This window comes from Cydia amplana, chromosome Z, assembly GCF_948474715.1.
Source record: "Cydia amplana chromosome Z, ilCydAmpl1.1, whole genome shotgun sequence".
Classification (NCBI taxonomy): Eukaryota; Metazoa; Arthropoda; class Insecta; order Lepidoptera; family Tortricidae; genus Cydia; species Cydia amplana.
Genome location: NC_086096.1, coordinates 7113531 through 7138182, shown reverse-complemented (window position 1 = coordinate 7138182; position 24652 = coordinate 7113531). Strand labels below are relative to the sequence as shown.

The 24652-nt window shown below is 36.3% G+C and overlaps 1 protein-coding gene across 1 annotated transcript in view; it reads left to right on the top strand.

The window, feature by feature from the left end:
* The first annotated feature begins 1883 nt into the window (after positions 1 to 1883).
* The window catches only part of LOC134661915 (uncharacterized), a 77024-nt gene continuing 54255 nt past the window's right edge, over positions 1884 to 24652 (top strand). Inside the window, exons 1-4 of the mRNA XM_063518163.1 lie at positions 1884 to 1964; positions 2666 to 2789; positions 14111 to 14196; positions 23887 to 23982. Of these exons, the coding sequence (XP_063374233.1) occupies positions 1890 to 1964; positions 2666 to 2789; positions 14111 to 14196; positions 23887 to 23982 (381 nt within the window). The 5' untranslated portion in view covers positions 1884 to 1889. The remainder of the gene's footprint in view (positions 1965 to 2665; positions 2790 to 14110; positions 14197 to 23886; positions 23983 to 24652) is intronic.

Below are 24652 nucleotides of genomic sequence, written 5' to 3'. Positions count from 1 at the left end.
AAGGCGTTAAGGGAAAAAGCTGGTTGATGTTTGTATGGGGAATCAGTAAAAAGCAGATTGTATATAAAAGAACATAAAACATGCCCTCAGGTACGTATTTCAGGATTTTTAATAGTAAATCACCCGCAACAATTTAAATGAGAAGATTGTCATAAGCAACTTACAAAAAGATGTGAAATCCCACCAAAAACATTTTCATGTAAAATGTTGCCAAGACGAAACCATAAGGCTCGCGCTGACAAAAAGTTATCAGATCTCTTGTAGAGCCAAGCTTCTAACTCTACAGGCCCTACCTTCACAGACTCAACACCTTAGTCAAAATATGTGGCTTGGCCGTTTCGTCACATGGGCGTAAGGTTAAAAATGTATTCACTATTCATTATTTTTATTATAAAATAGTTCTTGTAATAATGAAACGGCCAAGCCACATATTTTGACTAAGGTGTAGAGTCTGTGAAGGTAGGGCCTGTAGAGTTAGAAGCTTGGCTCTACAAGAGATCTGATAACTTTTTGTCAGTGCGAGCCTTATGGTTTCGTCTTGGCAACATTTTACATGAAAATGTTTTTGGTGGGATTACAATTTCAAGGTACGATGGTTAAATATAGAGCAATGGCGAAAAATTATGCACATAATATTAAATAGTTACACAAATTGACTAAGCCCTACCATAAGCTCAAGAAGGGTTGTATTGTAGCTACTCAGACAATGATATATATGGGTTATATACAAATACTTAAATAAATAGGTACATAGAAAACACCCATGACACAGGAACAAATATCTGTGCTCATCACACCCATAACTGACCTTACGGAAGATTCGAACCCAGGACCACCGACTTCATAGGCAGGTTCACTAGGTACAGACGGCGTTTTAAATTAAGAGCCAACAGGAGCTGAGATTTAAATATTTTAGGTAAATATACCCGTCTCGCTAACGGAAGCGGCTCCTAAAACTAGTGCGATAAGGACAAGGCGAAAAATCCTGCGTAAAAATCTCAAAAATCGAGGTTTCGTACTCGACTGTTTCCTCCTCCAAAACTTAACCAATCGTAACCAAATTTGGAAATCTAAATGATTATGACATTATCTGTGTCGGACCGTTTTGCTTTTTTTGGCTAATTGATATAAGTTTTGAATAGCGCGCCTCTCATTGCGGCATAGTCAATTAGGCCATTTTGGCCATTTTTGAAGGGCTCTAGCGCCTTCAAAAACAAAAATATCAAAAAAAGCAAAACGGTCCGACACAGATATTGACAATATTAATCTGTGTTGAAAAAATCATTGCTCTAGCTTCAAAACCCACGGAGGAAACAGTCGAGTACGTTTGTATGGAGAAATGACCACTCCTGTTGGCTCTTAACCTTTTGCACGCCAATGACCGATATATCCGCACCGTAGGTTCAACGCCAAAGACCGATTAATCGGTCACAGACCACAGAGCAACATAGACGTGCATATGCATAAAGTTCAATTTCAGCTTTGACACTTCGGTGACGGGCGTCAGCGTGACAGCTTTTATGTTTGACACGGCGTCGAAAAGGTTAAACGTGTGCAGGGAGCCGATTTTTGAAATGCGTATTTCGTTCAGTAATATCTCTACTACTAGTCATGTAAATTCTACTAATAGAATTGAAAACGAGTGGTCAATACCACTAGTTTCCCAATTTCTATCGCTCGTATTTCAAAAATCAGCAATTCAGCGTTTTCCGCCGATTTTCGAGTGACGAAATCGAGTGATCGAAATTCAAAAATCGGCCCCCTGGAACGTGAATGAGTCGCAAATAGTTTGCGCTCTTATTGTAAAGCCTTATTGGGATTACTGTGGTAGCCCCACAGTTGCTTTGTGTAAGGTTGTCCAATATGTATTCATTTATTCACAGGGCAAGATGGCCATCATCCAGTCTTGCTGTTGCTGGAGGAGCCTGCGCCGCGGCTGCTACGCTTCGGCCTTGTACACTCTAGTAAGTACACTCACTTTTTCTTACGACACGACTAAGTCCATAAACTACCGGAGACCAATTCTGATTTAACGATTTGGTTTGTTGTTGAGCAATTATCAAGGTTGCAACAAAACCAGAACAAAACCTTTATAAATTGTTAAATCAGAATCTGCCTCCAGGTAGTTAACGCTATGATCCAGTTAATCATGCCCTTATCAACAACGCATTATTGCCACCCAAAAGACGGCAAATATAAAATTAAGGGGTATGATAAAATATAAAATAAAGGTAGTTAGGTTTAATGGGTGAACCTCTCGCGGTTACAACTTATAATTTCACATCTTTTTTCAGTTGATGTTAATAGTAAATCTGTATTCAATCTTATCACCGTTATGAAAGTAGGGGTAGAAAATGTATAAGCTTTCACAAAACCGAGGCAGAGCAAGGTAGTGGCGTGGTGCGAGAATGCGTTACTACTTATTTGGTTTATTGCCTTTCTATTGGTTGATACTTTTACCATCCCACTACCTCAATTGACTTTGGCAGGCTAATATTTATAAAAAAAGATCATATACATATTTTCATAAACATTTTAGACTTGTAGGTATTTATTATACAGTTCTACCACTTATAACAGGCGACTTACTAATTGCTTCAGTTAAAGACCTATACTTACTTTTTTTATTGAGATACAGAGGTTCATATTGGCTGTTTGTTGACAGGTATACTTTTCGATAACGATCGTGACCATGGGCCACTTTATAGAGGTCGAACAACGGTACTTGAGCGGTGAGATGACTAATCCAGAATCAGAAAGTTTTCTAGAGCCGGAGAAAATAACACCAAGTAAGTACTAGACTAAGAGCTAGTCCCAATGGGGTATGTAATTATCTTTGGTTACCGCGATAGTTACTCATGAAATAAAGCTATAATAGCTTATACTAGTTTGATAATGATAGTGTATGTCTGTTTACTCTGTTTTAATCGCATGGTGTCCATAAGTCACACTTATTTTATTACGTAATTAAAGCCATAATACGCCAGCTGAATTAATTTGATAACAAACTGTTCTTTTACTCCCCTTTTTATATCCCCAACAAACGGATTTAGATTACTAGGCCTGTATACCTAAGTAAAATACGTTTACGGTGTAATCAACACGAAATTAAACCGTTTTTCTTAGAAATATTGAATGCCTTACTTCGCTCGGAAACTATAGGTTGCTCCTTGCTTACCTTTTAATTTTCTAACCTCGTACCTTACCATTATAATGGCATGTAAACTTTATGTGGTACAAGATAAGATGGCTTCAATTTAAAGCATTGTGGGCCGATTAGAAAAATCAAAATGTAATACTTGTGATGATTTTAACTTGGATAGCTTAATTAATCCCTTAACGGTAGTCAAACTTAAATTCATTCTTTGAAGTCAGATTAAATCTTAAAATTCTTGTTGGCTAACTTTTGTGAAAATCGTTGTTAGATAGAATTTGCAAACTGGCCGCTAAGTCATTACACTTTGGTATTTTATTTGACTTTAAATTGTAGTATTATTGTAGGTACTTTGACTTAGGATAGCGGCACATTTTCACATTGAACCTTGGAAGTTTATGTCTTCTGTGTTGAGACACATAGCAAATAAACCGAGTGGAGTGGATTAATACTATGAACAGTCAATCATTTTCAGGCCTCGCAGTCAAACAATAGGCTACACGCATGAAATATATTTTACAGTACATCTACTTTTCCACACTAGTGCGTAAAATAGCACTTTTCGTGCGTATCTCGAAACTTTAAAGTGCCATATGTACTGTAAAACGTTGTTCGATACACGTGCGAATAGGTAACTCGCAACTCGTGCTACTCCCTTCGGTCGTGTTTTAATTTATCGCCACTCGTTTCGAATTTCCTCTTTTTCGCACTTGTATCGAAAATAACTATTATGATGTGTTGGTATGTAGAGGGTGTATATGCAATCGACACTGGCTTGACACATTTAATTTGAATACAGAAGCTCAAGTTTGAATGATGTTTAATTCAAACTTGAGAATGTCAATTACTCTACTTCCAAACGCCGTCATGTAATGTTGTGTTTATAAAGTTTATAAAATAAATAATAAATAATGTATTGACAAACTAAAGTGCCTTCCAGTATTTATAATAAACCTCCAAAGACCTCCTGCAACCAATTAAGAGGTTATGGAGCCCACAAGATAAAGTAAAATAACTAATTTTAGTGTTTCAGGAAAACGATTCAGCTTTCGTACACAAATATTTCAGAAGATAAGCCTAGCAACGGAGTTGTTTACAAAATAAGGCTAGCAACCAGTTTGACGTTTCAGTAAACCGTACGTAATTTTAAATGATGGAGAATTCGGACTGCCTAAATAAATTGAATTTAAATTCCTCCTATCCTACGTGGCGTAAATTAGCAAAATTATTTCTGGACGCCAAGGGAGTTGGAGAAGACAGCGAAGATAAAGGTAAAGCCGCAAAGGCTAAATATTTTATTTTAAAATCAATAGATGAGAATATCTTACATTATGTTATTAATTGCTCAACTACAAAGGATATCTTTGATAAGTTAGATGTTGTCTTTAATTACAAAGTGGAAAAAGACAGCCACCTAAAGGTAATTGAATTCTACAACTATAAATTCAGCGGAGATATACTTCAGGACATTAGCAAACTTCAAAATATGTGTTTCGAACTACAGTCTACCACAAATAAAATAAATGATGACATGCTTATACAAAAGATTTTAACAATCTTACCAGCTAATTTAAATTTCTTTAGAACTGTATGGGAGGTAACTCCAAAATCTGATCAAACCATACATACTCTCATTGAACGTATTCAAAAAGAACTTAAGCTATTTGATAGTAGTCCTTCAGAAATACTTCCACAAACAGAAGAGGCCATGAAAAGTAATGAAAAGAAGTGCTTTAACTGTAATCAACCAGGTCATATTGCGAGATTCTGCTTTAATAAAAAGTGCACCATTTGCAATAAAAGTGGACACACTTCCAGTGAATGTTTTTCTACAAAAATATGCAGGAAATGTAATAGGAAGGGACACATTGAAAGGTTTTGCCGTACGTTTAGCCTGGTGAGTGAACAAATAAAACACACGACTAGTACTAGAGCTATAATTGATTCAGGTGCTTCTTCCCACATGTTTTACAATAATGATATCATAAATTCCACAGAAAATATAAATGTAGATATAAGATGTGCCAATGCAGAGAACCTCGTCGCTCAAGCAATAGGTACAGTCAACACAAATGGTTTTGAACTGGAAGATGTACTATATGTTCCTGCAATTTCTAGAAACCTGATATCTGTAAGTTCAATCACTGATCACGGTGCATCTGTACTCTTCGCTGGAAATAAGGTATCTGTAAAGAAACATAATAATATTATTCTTACTGGTTATAAAACTAGAAACGGTCTCTATGAAACAGAATTTTCTGCAAATATCGTTCGAGAGGTATTGTTCTCCGAGAATGTCGATATCTGGCATCGCCGGCTCGGTCACGTATCGGATGTGCCGCGTCTAGCTAAATTGGTAAACGGTATTAAAATTGGGGGGGCAAATCAAGAACATTTTTGCGAAATATGTGTCAAAGCGAAAATGACTAGAAAACCTTTCAAAAACAATAGAATTCAAGCTAAATTCCCTTTGGAAATAATTCATACGGATGTTTGCGGTCCAATAGAAACTCCCACTTGGGATAACAAAAAATATTTTATTACTTTCCTAGATGACTTTACACATTTTTGTGTCGTTTATTTAATTACTTTTAAAAGTGAAGCCTTTGACAAAATAAAACAGTTTGTGACTTTAGCGGAAAATCATTTCAATTCAAAAGTGAAAAAAATAAGATGCGATAATGGACGCGAATACTCGAACAATAATCTAATGTCTTGGTGCAACTCTAAAGGAATAATTCTAGATCTAACAATACCCTATACGCCGCAACTGAATGGAAAAGCGGAGAGACTAAATAGAACCCTGTTAGAAAGAACTAGAGCATTAATATTCGATGGCCGTGTTCCAAACTATCTATGGGGCGAAGCACTTACAACTGCCAGCTTCCTAATAAATAGAAGCCCCACCGAAGGTAAAGACAAAACTCCAGCTGAGATGTGGTTTGGCTTCAAACCAAATGTATCGCATATAAGAAGATTTGGTTCAACAGCCTATTATAAAATAAACTCAGGTGTACGAAAGTTAGAAGTTAGATGTAATAAAGGAATTCTGATTGGCTATATCAGAAATGGTTACAAAATATGGGTGGATGAAACGAAAACAATTGTAAGAGCCAGGGATGTAAGAATAAATGAAGACGAGCAAGGTATATATCTAAATGAAGAAAATGATGAAAGCATTAGAGGTCTTTGGAAGATATTCGAAGAGAATGAAGAGACGGTTAGGGAAGGCACAACACGAAATAAAGAAGTTAATAGACAGGAAGAAAATCAAGGTGGTAGAGTCAACAATAATGAAGGTCGAGAAGGTGAAATGTTAAGAAAAAGAATGAGTAGTAGAAATATGGAGAGTGTTCGAGAAGGCGATATTCATTTGAGAAGATTGAGTAGCGAAACAAATGAAGACGAAACAAATGAAGACGAAACAAATGAAGACGAAACAAATGAAGGTGAAACAATTGAAGGTGGAACAATTGAAGGTGGAACAAATGAAGATGAAACAAATGAAGTAGAAACAAATGAATTCGAAACAAATGGCAATGAAACAAATAACAATGAAACAAATGAAGTTGAAATAAATGAAAGTGAAACAAACCGAGAAGTAGAAGAAGAAGAAAGTAATGAAGAATACTATGATGGAAATGAAGAACCTGTTGATACTGAACTAGTTGAAAATCGAGTTGAAAGTAATCGTAATCGAAATAATGATAGTGATAATAATGAAAATAGAAGAGTTCAGCCTGCCAGAGAACGTAGACTACCCGATAGATATAAAGATTATTTAATGAATTATGACACTGAAGCATCGATGTTGACCTACGAGGAGGCAATAGAATCAAAAGAAAAGGACAAATGGAAACAAGCTATAGAAGAAGAAATTAAATCACTTGAAGAAAATAAGACGTGGTCATTTGTGGATGAACAAGAAGCAAAAGGAAGGAAATTAGTTACTAGCAAGTGGATTTTTACTGTCAAGTCTGATGGTAGGTATAAAGCCAGACTAGTTGCAAGGGGCTTTCAACAAAAGTACAAAATAGATTATGATGAGACATATAGTCCGGTAGTCAATACTACTTCTTTAAGAATTCTATTATCAATTGCGGCAGCGAAAGGTCTAAAGATGAAGCAGTTTGATGTGAAAACGGCCTTTTTACATGGAGACTTGAAGGAATGTATATATATGAAGGTGCCTAAAGGCTACAGTGACAAAGAAGGCAAAGTATGCAAACTAAACAAGAGCTTGTATGGTTTAAAACAAGCTCCACTAATGTGGAATATCAAGTTTACAGAGTTCTTAACAAAGATGGGTTTTAAACAAATGAAACTTGATCAATGCATCTTTGTCATGGAAGGTGAAAGGAAAATTATCCTTGCAGTATATGTCGATGACGGATTAGTACTCGGAGAAAGAGAAGAAGATCTATTGCATATAATAGATACAATTCAAAAATCCTTCGAACTAAGAATTTTAGATGAAGTAACTAATTATATAGGTTTGGATATAAAGCAAGATAAGAAGGGGATTAAAATTTTTCAGAAGACATATAGTGAGAAAATCATTAAAAAATTTAATCTTGAAAATGCAAAAGAATGTAAATGCCCAACAATTATGATAGAAGAACATCCATCTGTTAAAGTTGATACAAAGTCTCATGAGCTTTACCGCGAGATGATAGGGTCATTGTTATATCTCTCGAATAAAACGCGACCAGACATTAGTTTTCACGTAGGTTATTGTTCGAGGCATCAAAATTCTCCAAATTTAAATGATTTAAACAATGCTAAAACAATTTTGCGATTCCTTAAAGGTTCAGCAGAAAAAGGGATTCACTTTAGTAAAGATGATAAAGTTCTCAGGGGTTATTGTGATTCGGACTTTGCGGGAGATCCAGACACTAGACGCAGCACTTCTGGTTTTGTGATTTGGCTGAATGGTGGACCAGTGGCATGGAGCTCAAGAAAACAATCAGTAGTCGCATTAAGCAGTACAGAAGCAGAATTTATAGCAGCAGCAGAATGTTGTAAGGAACTACTGTTCGTAAGGGATCTGATCTATGAGATAACCAAAGAAAAACTCGAAGTTGAGATGAGAGTGGATAATCAGTCTGCGATTTGGCTTATGAAGAAAGGAATCATGGGAAAAAGAAGCAAACATATAGACGTAAAATACTATTATCTAAAGGAGAAAATCGACGAGAATCAGATTACAGTAAAATACTGTCCAACTGGATCACAGCTGGCTGATATACTAACGAAAAGTTTACCAGCTGTAAAATTTGAAAAATGTCAACGAAGATTAGTGTTTTAGTGATAATGTGAGCTATTGAGTGTAGACAATGTAGTATAAGTGCGGGCTAAAGTGAACGTTAATAACTATTTTGAATAAATGTCGGGGTTTTTCTTTTATATTATATCGTAGTATGTAAGTTTTTTTTTTTATAGGGTGTGTAAACTTTTATATTATAATACAGAAATATGTACTTATTGAAAGAAAACTTGAGGATCAAGGATTCTAGAAACAAAATGTATTCAAAATTGAGGGGGTGCTTAATAATGATTCACTTAAGGGGGTGTAAGTGTAGAAAGTGTAACTGAATCATTATTTAACCTCATCCATCACAAAAAAAAAAAAAGAAGAAGAGTAACATTCTCTTTAATAGGTACATTTTACATCGTTTCTGATAAATATCCTTGAGTTTTTTTTTGTTTCTAAGTCTGTATTTTAATATTTTATAATTGGTATTAGAATTGTTATTAGGTATAGATTATTAGTGATGTTGAAGAGTTGAGTCGGTGAATAAAGGTTTTATTTTATATAATATGATTAGTATGGAAGAATCGAGTGGGAGTATAAAGGAAATATAGAAGAGGAATATTGTTGATGAGTCGAGCAGGAGAATAAAGGATTTATTAAAGAGTGGAAGAATAAAACGTTTATTATAGATAATTTGTGGTGACGTATCGAGTGGAGGAATATTTGAGTACTTATCTTGTTGAATGAGAATTTACTGTAATGTATTTGTTGAATGGGGATTACATGTATGTAATATGTTGGAAATATACAGGGTGATGTAATATGTTGGAAATATACAGGGTGATGTAATATGAGGGAAATATACAGGATGTGTTATGTTTTTTTTTTTCTGGTTATTGTACTTATATGAAATTATTTATTGGAATATTGTCTTAACTAAAGAATAGCGCTGTAAATTAATGCTTCAAGCAGAGTCGATTGAGGGGGTGTGTTGGTATGTAGAGGGTGTATATGCAATCGACACTGGCTTGACACATTTAATTTGAATACAGAAGCTCAAGTTTGAATGATGTTTAATTCAAACTTGAGAATGTCAATTACTCTACTTCCAAACGCCGTCATGTAATGTTGTGTTTATAAAGTTTATAAAATAAATATTAAATAATGTATTGACAAACTAAAGTGCCTTCCAGTATTTATAATAAACCTCCAAAGACCTCCTGCAACCAATTAAGATGATGTTTGTTCAATAAACACGTTCAACAATAGAATTATTTTAATATTACAGTTAAAAACGTAAAATTTGTTCGTACTTAAACACTTAACATATTCCTTGTATTAACAAGAGTAAAAATAATACAGGGTGTCCCAAGAAGTAGTGATATACTGAAGCTGGGAGGTAGAGGTCCTAGAGGGCTATCTGAATCACCCCCATGTATGTTCCGCGATTTTTCGTATTTTCGGAGTTATGATTTTTTTTAATTTTTCACCTATCGCCGAGTACGATGAGATTTTTATTTATGGTGACGTGAATTATTGCGGTAGATGCTTGATTTTTTTTGTGTGCTAAGCTGATAGATAGGCCAATTCAGTATGGTAACATTTACTATCGTTAGATCTTTGAATGGAATTAAAAAAAAATTAATGCCTAGAAAGATAAAATTACCCAGTATGTTCACAACTTCAAGGGCGCTTAGAAAAATAAAACGTACTGGGTAATTTTATTATTGGCCTATCTATCAGCTTAGCACACAAAAAAAATCAAGCATCTACCGCAATAATTTACGTCACCATAAATAAAAATCTCATCGTACTCGGCGATAGGTGAAAAATTAAAAAAAATCATAACTCCGAAAATACGAAAAATCGCGGAACATACATATGGGTGATTCAGATAGCCCTCTAGGTCCTCTACCTCCCAGCTTCAGTATATCACTACTTCTTGGGACACCCTGTATATGGCAACTAGATTACTTAAAAGCATTTTTTACGGCATAAATAATATACCTTAAACCTTTTTTGCTCACACGAATTGGCGACAATTAAATATAATAAAAGTATAATCATACCCCTATAAAAATAATTTTATCAAGAAATGTAGTACTGTAAAGTGTAGACTAGTGTATACGAGTGGCGTATCTGGTTTATTGTGTAATCTGTGTGAACACGATGAATAATGCGGAGAATTCCCAGTTTGCTGTCTGCGAAGCAAACGCCTGCAGGATAAAAAGGATTGCGGTCTCTGCAAAAAATGTTTAGGTTTTTAAATATATTATTTTGTTTTGAGATTTTCGTGGTGCATCCTAACTGGGTAGTACTTAACAATTCACTCAGAAACTGAAATGCCCTTGATATACTCAGGATCAGGAGCAGTATTCAGATTTTAAAAATGGCGCGCTTGTATCGGTGCGCAAAATGCACTGCGACTCGTGTCATGAGCTCATGATGAGGCATATCGCACGCACTTATTGGCGCGCACTATATGCACTACGAATTGTGTCAAGTTCGTACCATAACACTATCAAAAATTGAGTCTCGCTTCAGCCAGCCTATTATGGATAGCTTTATCCATCTTTATCCACGTGATAAAATAACTGTCACTGTTTAACACCGTGGGAAAGAAAGTGACGGACACCGTTTTATCACGCTGTCACGTAGACAAGAACGACCATCATATCCGTACAGGGTTACATATACTATCGCATATACCCACCATTGTGAGATTGTAAAACATGCCAAATACGACTTTTCAAATCTGATACGAGTATAGGCAACCTGACAGGCTCTATCCCTCGATGTAACGAAAACGTAAAAATAGAAACTCCAAGTAAATGGAAATTGGGGACGGACGCACAATTTTTTGGTTAGATTTTCATAATTTTCAAAAAAAGCTAACCATAAACTGGCATAAGGTATATATTTATACCCGAATTACGTAAAATATATAGCAAATTTTCGACAAAAATATTTCGGCACCCAATGTTTTTGCGACTTAAATGTGCTTTAACGAAAATTTTAATAAATTCGATAGCTGCTTAGATATCTGTTGTCGTGTACCGAAATGATGTTCCAATACGTCTATAAGTAAATATTTCCGAACATTTTCGATAATTTCCGCCGCCTTAGAAAATTGTAGGTATTTTTGCGAGTGACACGCACTGCTATTTAAATCAATAGGAACGTATGTATTTTGCGCATGTAAATATCTCTCCCGAGACGTAAGTGCCTCAAGAGCGTTGTTCTTGGCCCAGAAATGCAATGCCCTATTCAAATAATGGCCCGTCTCGTAGGATTGAGACGCATACAATATGCATGGCGCGAAACGTGCCCTAACCGCTCCACGATCTAATCATCTGTTTTCCTTCTAAATCTCGCATGTCACTTATATTTTGTTCAAATATGAACTTTGCGTGACTGTAAGACTGTGTTTCTGTAAAATTGGTAGCTTAAGATACGTGAGATCAGCCGATATCTTTTAGAAGAAATATGATATGCGCCCCTGGCGTTTCGAGATTGACACGACGTTCGAGTTTCTTTTGTTATCTGCCTCGTTCTTGAAATGGAATTTAATAAAGAATGAATGGTAGTAAATTGATTCGAACCGAGCAAAAAAGGCGATATTATATGTTTCAGAAAGCAATTCTAAAACTTTAGGTATCACTGTTTTGTCAACTTTCAAAATCGCATTACAGTTTTTTCATTAAATTCTGTCAGTTCAGAATATTAAACGAATGAAACAGCATTTTTTATTTCATTTTAAAAATCAGTAGGTAGTTAAACTAAAGTAGAAGTACAGTTTCACAGTAAAAGCAAACAAATTACCTAATGAAAGCAGTAGAATATAATTTTATAATGTGTCTTCACATCATGTAACACGACAAAAAAAATATCGTATTTTTCTTAAAATAATATTTCCTTGCTCCATCTTACCTCTTCGCGACTAGTCTCTTAACCTAGCCTTTAATAAAACATGTGTTATCAGAACAAAGTTTCAAACGAAACCCGAGAAACTTCCAACCGCCACGTCGCGCAGTGAAAGGGCCCTGCCAAAACATTTCTAATTCAATGCGGTAAAAATGTATCTTCACATTTCATGAAAGCCTCCGAGGGTTGCCACTCCGCCGCCCTAAGTCGATAAATCGTTCGTCAACTTTGAGATTCGTATGCAGAATAAGACGTTTTGACTAGGCGCTGCTTCTGAATTTGATTACCTACGTTTCTCAGTGAATTACATAACTTAACGTTAAGTAACGTTGAGATTTATGTAAGTAGGTTAAATACGTTATTTTTTTTTTATTGATTACAGAAACAAAGTGACACCTGTTTCTTTTTTTTTCTGAGATTATTAATGAGTCTTCGAACTTCATCATTTCCATTTTTCCTGTAGTAAATTATTTCCACAAAGTTAAAAAAGGCATTAAAAATGCAAAATGTAATTAAGTTAACTCCATAAAATTTGAATTCACAACGTACCCTGTCGTTTAAGTGAATTATATAATAAGATTAGGTGTCAACCCTAACCCTGGCGTCGTATTTGTGAAACGAGCCGCATCCGCGCCCAAGTGACCTGGAAAGGCACCGTGAGCGAATCCGAGGTGCGGCACTGTATCGGACCTAACCTAATTAATGAAGGTTGGGTTTTTTGCTTGGAGGATATAATCAAATGGAGACGCCATGTCTGCAATTTTCTGTACAAAACAGTCTGCCGATTTTTGCGGGGGAGGGGAACGTCAAATGTATGCGTAACGTAAAAATAGCCATGTCAGATAAACGTCAGTCCATACATTGTGTATGACCGTCGGCCGCCTATTTTCGACAGAGGGGAAAGCCTGTAATGGCTACTCCGTTTAGTTGTATCCTCCAAGGTTTTTTGTATGAGGTCTGTGATTTTTTGAAACGCCTTTTAGATTAAGGTACAAAAGATGGCGTGATTTCGTAAGAATATTTGTGACATAACATACAAATTATGAGTGTGGCTGATGTTAGTGTTAGAACACTTTTTGCAACACTGTGTAAGGGCATAGAGAAAAAAATACATAGATTGCTCACTCCATACATCAGTTTTAGTACCAAAAAGACTATTAGCATCTAGCATCGAGTAGCGGAACTATCAGTACTGCTACTTGACAATAGATGTAGCACCGCCCGGAAAGTCTTATGCTGTTGAGATAAGACTTTCCGGTCGGTGCTACATCTATTGTCAAGTAGCAGTACTGATAGTTCCGCTACTCGATGCTAGATGTAGACACTGAAATTAATAGTCTAACTGATGTATGGAGTGAGCACTCTTTGTCTTATTATATTTCTCTATGGTAAGGGTTCCATATCTCCAGGTAGATGGAACAAAGTTACCTATAACAAAAAACATTTAACCCACCCAATTAAAGTTACGTAAACGAAATATAGTCAGCCGATCTTGTACAAACTTGTCCGAGAGATCAGCTCACTTTATACTTCGTCAACCTTACTTCCCTATTTTCAAGGAGCCCCACTACATTTTACTTAGGTAGGTAGGTTAGGTAGGTATACACGTCAAGGTATTAAATATCATAAGATCTGCCAAAAATATGTGTACACGACCTTACCTGTTGCCCATATAGGTACCTAATAAGGTAGCGTGTACATATTTTTAGTACATTGTCCGTGTCGATATTTAATATCTGGACTGTATCTATAGTGACCTTACGTATTGCTTGTTGCAGTAACGGTGTCACTGAACATAACACTCCTGGCTACCAGTACGCTCGGCCTCATCTCTTGCTGCCTGCTCATTCTCGGTATTTATAAAGTAAGTTAATAAATATTATAGATAGTAAATAGAATATAACATCGAGACACTCGGACCGTGGGGTAGAGGAGCGCGTGGGCTCCTTAAAGAGCTTGGTAAGCGGTTAAGGGAGGCAACAGGGGACTCTCGCGCAGGCCGCTTTCTCGCGCAAAGGATTGCCATCGCTATACAGCGCGGGATTGCTGCCTGCGTGATGGGCACCTTGCCGAGGGGCCTAGGTTTAGAAGGTAGGTTTTAGGGATTTTTTTTGAGGTTTAGTTTTAGTTATTTTATTTTATAAGGTCCTCAAGTATTCAGTTTGTATTATTTACGTTAAATAAACTATTTAATATAAAATCATATTATGAAAATAAAGTAGGTACAACATTTTACTTTTGCCTTTCAACTTTGTATATATGTACATAATATACTCAGTAAATTGGGACGATGACGTCGATGACCAGGGTTATAAAACAAAATCCATTGTCTAGCAAAGTAGGAATGTCTATATCTATATTGTTCGTTCTTGCAATAACGGAGTTTTCTGTAGAAACCCGGCCCGGCGTCCCAGAATAAAGGTTGACTCACACTAGACCGGGCCGGGCCCGAGCCGAGGCGTCCGAAACGTCATTTTCTATGACGGCTGATCTGTGATCACGTGGTGCTAAATAATAAATAAATAAATAAATAAATAAAAGCCTTTTTATTCCAGCTCATACTTAACTAACTAAAGTTTACAAACTAAGGTTACTTCTGTTATCTATTTATACAATTTATACAATACAATTTATTCCTTATATTTTTACTATATTTTTGTTTGAATGAGCGGACCTCCTCGTGAGTAAAGGCCTCTCCCAGTTTGCGCCAACTCTCTCTGTCTTGAGCTATGGTGTGCCAGTTGCTAGAGACGTGGTTTGTTATGTCATCTATCCATCTTGCCTGTGGTCGCCCTTGTCTGCGTTTGCCTGGTGGTCCTTTCCAGAGCGTGGTTCGCTTCGTCCACCTTGTATAAGGTAGCCTTGCTACGTGTCCTGCCCATTTCCATTTCATGTTTATGCAGTGTTCCAGGGCATCTACGATCTTGGTTTTTTCTCTTATTTCTGAGCTTTTTATTTTATCTAACCGTTTTATTTTTAATATACTTCGTTCCTGTGCTCTCTGGCAGGTTCTAATTTTTTGTTTAATGTCATTTGTGTATGTCCAGGTTTGGCACCCATAGCTTAGACATGGTAGTAAGCAGGAGTCTATGACTTTTTTTTTCAGTGGCATTGGTATAGGACTTTTTAGAATGTCTTTTACACTCCAGAATTTACACCATGTTTTTGTGATTCTGCCACGTGGTGCTATCCATAGAAAACGAAGTGCCAGAAGCGGCCTAGGCTCGGCTCGGTCTAGCGTGAGTCAACCTGAATAAAGTAACATATGGTGATCGTGACCGAATTTATTGCATATGAGAAAAGCAATTGGGGATTTCTACATAACGCCATCACAAAGAAATTGCCCCTTAAAAGTTTGTTGAGTCCACAGCTATTTTGTCTACCATGCGGCCACGATTATAAGGTGAACGAAAATTTCGTAGAATCACTCACCCGAAAATGGCGGAGACGATTCAAACTCAGCCTTGGGCATAGCAGGTCATGGATACCTATCGTTTTCTATATGACATCTATATCAATTTATTAACAATAACCCTTTTAGCGTCCATGACAGCAATACAAACGCGTAACACAATTTTTCATACATTTAATAATTACTTTACGGCGTGGCATGTACGTACTTATCTATAGTTAGTAACCTTCCCCCTAGTCACCTCGTCGCTTGCCCTGCTTTTCAACAACTTTAAATACTTGAAAATAAGTGAACTAGTAGTAGTATGTATTGTATTTATTTATCAAAAAGGAAAAATTATAAAAAACAGAATGAGCAACAACAAAAACATGGCGCTAGCTAGTGCAGGGTGGAGTTAGACGGTGAACTAGTAGTACTAGTAGTTTATCAACTTCGTGCCGTTGCCGTTTCGTGAGTAAGCCATATTCCTCACCATGAGAGAAAAATCTGAAAACCAGTATACAGGGTAGTCCAAACCTTGACGTCCAAAATTTTTTTTAGATTCCTGATGTCGTGGCCTATCAGAATATACCCCATGTATGTTAGCCGATTTTTCGTAGTTTTCGAGTTATGATTTTTTTAACTTTCAACTTTTGTTATGAAATTCCGGGGTTCCCATACAGGGTGGCTAAAAAATAACTGCATTCCCGTTGTCAGGGAGGTTTTGGGATTATACTGAGCAACTTTTACTATGGGACCACCCCGAAATCGCGAACAAAAAAAATTTGGCTGTTTCATACATTTTGGCTGGTTTATTTTCTAATGGGCCCTCCCATTAGAAAATGAACCAGCCAATTTTTTTTTGTTCGCGATTTCGGGATACATGGTATACCCCGGGATACATAGAATATATTCTGATAGGCCACGACGTCAGGAATCAAAAAAAAATTTTGGACGTCAAGGTTTGGACCATCCTGCATAAATCGCATGCCTGAACACTCTTAGCCTTGCTTAATTTAACGTTTAAACAAATCTCTACATACTTGCCCGCGAGTTCTATCCATCTAACGGAATTGAATATGAAGTACGTGTCCCTTCACTTTTGATATATGTATACCGTAATTTATCACACCCCTAATCCTCGTGTTTATTTTCTGTTTACCGATATAAAGGGATAATTTATATGTATTTACGAACAAAGAAGGTCAAAATATTCTTGTTATTCTCAGTACCGTCATTAAAAGCCCTCTGCCTTCGACATCGGCCTTCTCATAGACTCTCGATAGCAAATCCAGATCAAATTCATAGCCTATTATTATTACAATTAGAATACGCCTCTCGTACTTTTTTACTGCGTGGGTGGTGCGAGTGCTACGCCGTATCTCGTAGCAACGCCATTTCGTTATGTAGCGACATTCTACGTAGGTAGCGGTTATTGTTCTTGGTGAAAGGCGAGTTACACTTTTTTTTTAAGTGAGCAACTTATTGTTAACTTTTCTCATTTTGTGCGCGTAACGCCTAGCGCCCCAGAGTTACGTAACTTTTACGAATTTATAGCTTACTACACTTATACTGTTACAAATTAAACACCTTACCAGCTGTGGTTTTGCCTGTGATAATATTAACTTACAAGCCCCTTGGGTTGGGTGTATAATTGGGGTTAAATCCCTTTGCACATTAACTTATTTCTCTAATAACTTAAAGGAAAATGTAATTTCCTGGGAGAGGTCAGGGGGCCGATTTTTGAATTTCGATCGCTCGATTTCGTCACTCGAAAATCGGTGGAAAACGGCGAAATGCTAATTTTTGAAATACGAGCGATTGAAATTTGGAATCTAGTGGTATTGACCACTCGATTTCAATTAATTAACGAAATACACGAAATCGAGTGGTCGAAATTCAAAAATCGGCCCCCAGTCCTATGGATCATGTTAATTGCCGAAGTTGTTAAACTAATATAGTTTTTTGACCGACCGGCCTGGCCTATTGGGTGGTGACCCTGCCTGTGAAGCCGCGGTCCTGGGTTCGAATTCCGGTAAGGGCATTTATTTGTGTGTTGAGCACAGATATTTGTTCCTGATTCTTGGGTGTTTTCTATGTATTTAATAATTTATATATTATATATATCGTTGTCTGAGTACCTACAACACAACTTACTTTGTGTGTGTAAGAATGTCAAATATTTATTTATTTATTATGTATTTAAAATATTGCCAAAATAGGTATGTATATTAAAAATACCTAGTCCCTTTGTAACTACTATAAGTGACACAGAAAAAAAATCAGCTTAAACTGATAGTTAATTTCACAAGACTCCGAATTTACAAATTGTCAGTTAAGGCGTGCATCCACACCGCAGTTAACTTTTGGGGAACAACGCTGTGCAACAGTAAGTGTAAGGCCTGAGTGGACGCTCGAAGCGGAGCTTTCGGCGGGGCGTGCAGCGTGGCGTCGGGCTCACAAGTGATTTGAGCAGCGTGCACTAAGGCCGCTCCTATACGTTTGCATTTGTTTAACATGCACGCCACACGCCCCGCCCCGCTGCACGCCCAACTCGAGCGTCCACTCAGGCCTTAGTGTAAGTAACTAGGTAAGTTACCTAATGTTAATTGCAGTTTTTAACTATGGATGCACCTTTAAGCACAAGAGTGTTGGTGCTATAATATAATGTAGTCTTGTTTTTTAATTTGACACCAAATCTTCAAACATAATCATACAAAGCACATGTGTAAATTAATGTTTTCCACAGCCAGAGAAACACTATTTAATAACTAAGCGGTTGTCCCGGAGTGGGTAACTAGGTAGTCGGTGTTTGAAAGGTCAAGTGTACTGCAGATTCCATAATTACGCTTCAGATGTAGAAACTTCTGCTTGTAACTTTTAAAATAAAATAAAACAATGTTATTTTGACCAATTTCTAATCATAAGCTTCGTTTGGTGAATTATCTAACCTGAAAGTTCAATATCCATTGTGGTTAATTTGAAATTATTTTCTATTTACTTGCTCCATAAGAAAAAAACCTTTTTATCTTAACTGAGATATCGCTGAGAATCAAGAATCATGACTTCGTGTATTTCACATTAAAAGCGATCAAACAAACGGATGATCAAAGAGCTTTTGACTACAAAAACTCACTGAGAGCACTTGAAACTCGTACTTAAATAATTTCCCCCGTCAAAGCTTAGGGGCATGCAGACAATTACGGTGGATTAATTTTATAGGTACCTTAATTTGGTGTTTATCCGTTCATTTTCAAGTCGACCTGCCCATTGGAGCCCTTTGGCAGATCTTACCGTCTTTGTCGTAGACATATATTTAAATAGATCCTAAAACGAACCTTGAGTGATGTACGTGGATTATTGGAGTTATTATTTCCCGCTTGACCCGGTTGTACCTACCCTAATGGAGCTTGCCGGGATTCGGTTTATTGGCAACCTAAATCAGACGAATTTGCAGATGCAGGTTTTTACGAAGGCGATTGCTGCCTAGTTTTCTAACCCAGCGTTGAGTGGTTAGTCCACCGGAGTTAGTTGAGGGACGAGGTATCCTTAGTTCATAAAAATTTTTGGTTCTTTGTCACGGATTCCTTTAAAAGGCAGTTCAATAAAGTTATATCATTCGACTTCTGAAACAGATTCAACCACAAATATATATGAAATGCCCTGCCTGATCAAGATACGAATGGACGGTTTGAGTGGTCCATCTAAGTACCTATATGTCTATGCCTTCCGAACTGTTGACTTGCCCCTTGGCCCGCCTTGGGGCTATTTGGACGATCTCACCGTTAATTAAATTTACATAACTTAAACAACGATGTTTCGTCCTTCAAGTTGCTGTAAAGCCGAAAATAAGTTCTTGCGACGAGAAAACAGGAGCCAATATATACATATAACTATACCTACAGTTTGCATACTTATGTATATCTGTCCCAGTCTAATTGTGCTTCATATCTAGACATACACTAATAGTCAAAAAAATTAATCTACAATTCGAAACGCATCTTACTACTAAGAGTAAAAGGAATTTGAAGCCTTAAACCCTTATTCATAAACGGGCCTGATTTAGTTAAGGGCCTACTGCAGCCGCGTCTGGCGCTTTGTAAACCACGCCCGCTAGTTCTTCCCTCCCCGCTAACACGCACACATGGAAACGCTTCGCGCCGCACGTGAAGTTTGTGTGACCTTTTAGCACCATCTAACGTTACAGAAGTTAACTACCATTATACGCGGTCGCTGCGGTCGGCCAGAAACTTATATTCGGAAAAAATAGAAACAGATGGCGTTGTTACTTGTTCATAATAGCAAACAATAAAATAATTAATTAATAAACCTAAATATTTATTGTTGTTTTTGGAAGATGTTAACAGCATAGAAGCAGCAGCGTAGATAGCATATAAGTTAAGAGTATTGATAATAAGAAAATAGCACAAGAACAGAAAAGAGATTATTTTTGATAAAATATGATGAAAACAGATTTACTTGATTACGCTCACCTGACTTTGGGGTCACTAAATGCAAATTTCAACCTTATTGTTATGAGGTTACAATACCCCTGGGGTTGCAGGCGTCCATAGTCGTTATTATTATAAATGCTTTGGTTGAAATGCTTTTTAACCCTCGAATTTTTCATAGGTACAGTCACCTGCAATAATAAGTTACTCTTCGACGGCCGCAAAAATATGTGACACGCTCTTATGGCTCTACAAATAAGATCTAACACGATCTACCGCAAAACGGCCTTCGGTGTGTAACATATTATTCCGTAGCCAAATGACAAAAACGGAACCCTTATACATTCGTCATGTCTGTCTGTCTGTCCGTCTGTCTGTCCGTCCGTATGTCACAGCCACTTTTCTCCGAAACTATAAGAACTATACTGTTGAAACTTGGTAAGTAGATGTATTCTGTGAACCGCATTAAGATTTTCACACAAAAATAGAAAAAAAACAATAATTTTTTGGGGTTCCCCATACTTCGAACTGAAACTCAAAAATTTTTTTTTCATCAAACCCATACGTGTGGGGTATCTATGGATAGGTCTTCAAAAATGATATTGAGGTTTCTAATATCATTTTTTTCTAAACTGAATAGTTTGCGCGAGAGACACTTCCAAAGTGGTAAAATGTGTGTCCCTTCCCCCCCTGTAACTTCTAAAATAAGAGAATGATAAAACTAAAAAAATATATGATGTACATTCCCATGTAAACTTCCACCGAAAATTGGTTTGAACGAGATCTAGTAAGTAGTTTTTTTTTATACGTCATAAATCGCCTAAATACGGAACCCTTCATGGGCGAGTCCGACTCGCACTTGGCCGCTTTTTTAATTTTAGTTGGTTCGAGTCCCGGGCGAGGCAAGCGAGTTTTAGAAAATCTTTGAATGCAGTTTTGTTTCTTTTTAAAAGTAAAGGAATGTCTCCTTTAAGTAAAATGAGCTAGCTCAAGGATTTAAGGTAGTTTCCCTCCAGGGCCCGAGTTAACTTTCCACACTGTATATTCAAAAAAATATTTGTTAGTATGTCCCAAAATCATGGCTCATTTTTAAGTCTCCTGACTTACCAAACATATCGCAACGAAGGCAAGGGTACAACGCGGCATCGTGAACCTAATAACGTAACGTTTCAGTTACTTTTTTAGTCGCCGACCATTTTATCCGGGGTACGAAAAGAGGTATTAGATCTATCCTGGGTCTAATATGTTATAAAAACATAGTTTATTGAAAAATGTTCGTAGGTAGTACACAAAATTTAAATTTTCTTTTAAATGTGTTTTGGGTCATCGTTATCCCTGGTGACTTTTCTGGTGACCCAAGAGACATCAATTTTATTATGACTCAGGAGACTTTTTTCTATGCACTTTGATTTTTTTGATGCGCTAATTTTGTAATCTAAAATAACTAATTGACCCATCCTCCTTTCTATTGAAAAACTTTAGTTCCGAAATTGCTGGTCAGTGAGCTTGTTTAAAATTCTAAATTCAAATTTGTAGCGTAATTTTTTTTAAATTCGAATATAAATTGTAAAGTTACCTTGCAGACCTCGCATCTAATATTTGGTCATGATATTTTGAGTTTTATTCACGAGTACTAGAGTTCACTTTTATTAGCGATTTCATCAAGATGTAGCTTTATTGAATTATATTATTTATATTTGAGTGATATAAAGTTATAATGTAACTGTGAGATCCTCGTATTTCAGCCCGTACAAGATTATAACCTTTTTCATGTAATGTCATTGAGTTTTTCTTTATTGATTTAAATGCCATCTAAATGAGTGGCCATCTAAACCTTACGGTCACGTGATCGCCTTACGCTGTCTCGAGTTTATCATTTTTTCCCCACCTCAAAAAGTGCCCAGCGCCGCTAAAGAAGTTTTCACTTCAAAAATCTTTGAATGCAGTTGTTTCTTTAAAAAACAATAATGTTTCATTTAAGTAAAATGAGCAAACTTAAGGTTTTAAGGCACTTTCCCTCCAGGGCCCATAATTTTTTTCCACCCGGTATAGTAGACAACAATTTTTTTCGACTAAATGAAGTTTTATTAGATAAATCGTTGATCACATCGTTCGTTTCACACATCACATCAAATCGTTTGTCATCACAATAAAAAATTGTCAAAATAATGAAATTTATGCCAAAAAACATAAATAAAACATATAAATTCAACACATTTTTTTAATAAAAATCTTTCTCGATGAAAAGAACATCGACAAATTATGTTCAAAGAATTAATATCAAAACAGATGTCATAATTAGGATTGGCTACTTTAAGAAAGGGACAGAGAGATTTAATCCTCTCGCTCTGCACGTTTTTCTCATTCCTCCTTGTCAAGCCAAAATAAACTATAAAATGATAGTAACACAGTACATTGTAATATTCACTTTTTCCACGGTATCATGTCATTGTAAATTACTTATGTGAAATTGTAGTGGCGTGCGACTTTCAAAAAGGTCACGGGTTCGAACCCCGGCCCGTGCAAGTGAGTTTTTGTAAGTAGGGACCTTTTTTAGTGATACTTAAATATAATAACTTTTCGTATTATTGAAATAAAATATTTTATTCAAACAAACTTAATAATATAATAATTAAAACGAATAATATCAATTAGTTTTTAATATTTATTCAATTATTTTAAATTATTTGAGCATGAAACATACTAGATTTATTTTTATCATTACAATAGAAAAAAAGCAAAAAATATATTCTTATAGATATTTTATTTTCAAACAAAAATAAAGCAAAAAGTTACGGTTAGATTCTGATGGCTAAATACCAAACAGCTACCGATACATTTCAATATCTGTCGAAATTTCCTAACCCGTTGTAACTGACAAAGAGTATAGATTTCGACGTAGCATGACGTAGCTAAGCAAACACGCACACATGCGTAACGTATAGGCCTGTAAGAAGGCACCATCATAGGTTTACCTCCGTTTCCGTTACTACTCAATGGAGTTACGACTCAACGTTTATTGGATATTAAAATTTTACGTAATTCGGAGCGCTGCGCGAAGTGACATAGGTCTTACCTCTTTGAGGCACGACGGCCATCTAACATTACTGGCATAAAGGATGCATTTATGACTTTGACGCATGACAGAAAGAGAAACCGAACTGCGTAAAATGGGCGTTTGCTGTTGAATTCATAAAATCAAAAATCGATAATAAATCCATCGGTAAAGGATAATAAGTTAATATTTAGTTCTTTGAAAGTTAAGACGAGATTAAAACCTTTGCTGTAAGGTGGATTGTGCTGGATATGGATGTGTTTTCTAGTTGCACGAAGCTAAAACCGAAAAATGAACACGTAAGTTTGGATTTATTTTCTATCGAGAAAATTTTAAGCATTCGTGTTTCGACTACTACGAAATCACTTATCATATAGTCAAGAAACATATATCCGAAAATCACTACTGTTTGTTTCCGGGGCTAGCCACTGCCACGTTTCTAAGATCCTGTTATTTTTCGATGCACGGCCTTAAATTATAGTTTATCCCTTTCTTACAAATACATAAGTCAAAATGACAGATAAGGACAAACGATTTAATTTGTTCGTTTTAATTCTACATATCTACATATACATGGGTAATGGGTCACTGTGTAAAAAAAATACAATGTCAACCGTTATTGTATTGCTCTTACTGTAATTTTACAATTGATTGCAGGACCTCAAATTCATGCTGCTTCCCTGGGTCGTGGCCATGGTACTTGAAACCATGGTGGAGATGGTCAATCTGGTCTATCTCTTCTACTTACAAACGGTAAGTACCACTAATAATAATAAATAATAGGCCACTTCAATATATATGAATTACCTAACTTGTTTTGCAGCATTCATGAAATCAGTGTTACAAAAAATATATTTACGTTAAAAATTAAAATCAAATTCCACCATCTCTTTAAATCAGCACAAATCGTGGCGTTTTTATGCCTAAAGCGTCCTTATCTTATAAGATCTACGTTATACATGAAATAAGCCTATCTAATACAAAAAAATCGTAACCCTATAAATAAAATTGGATTTTTTAGGTAATGTTACTAGGATGGAAATAATACATTTTATTCTCTATGGTTGGCTGAGCCGATTATATACTGTATTTTGCCTTTTGTATCATGCTAGCGTGGGAGGTGCAATCGAGATGAGATCTATAGCAACTTTACGGAGACCCTCAAGCCCCTCCTACATTGCGGAGATTCGGTAATAGATGTTCAGTGGGCTAGGTGTAGGTGGTTGTTCAACGTTCGCCCGTACTCGAATATGAGATCATTATGAACTACTTTTACGATGGACAAACATTATAAGAATAATCTTTAATAGAAAAAAACCGACTTCTCTAACTACTAGCCTGGACCCACTTAACGGCGCTTATACTTTATTTGGTAATATGTATACATTTTATGGTAATCATAGTGGTTTGTTTAGTTTAGGTA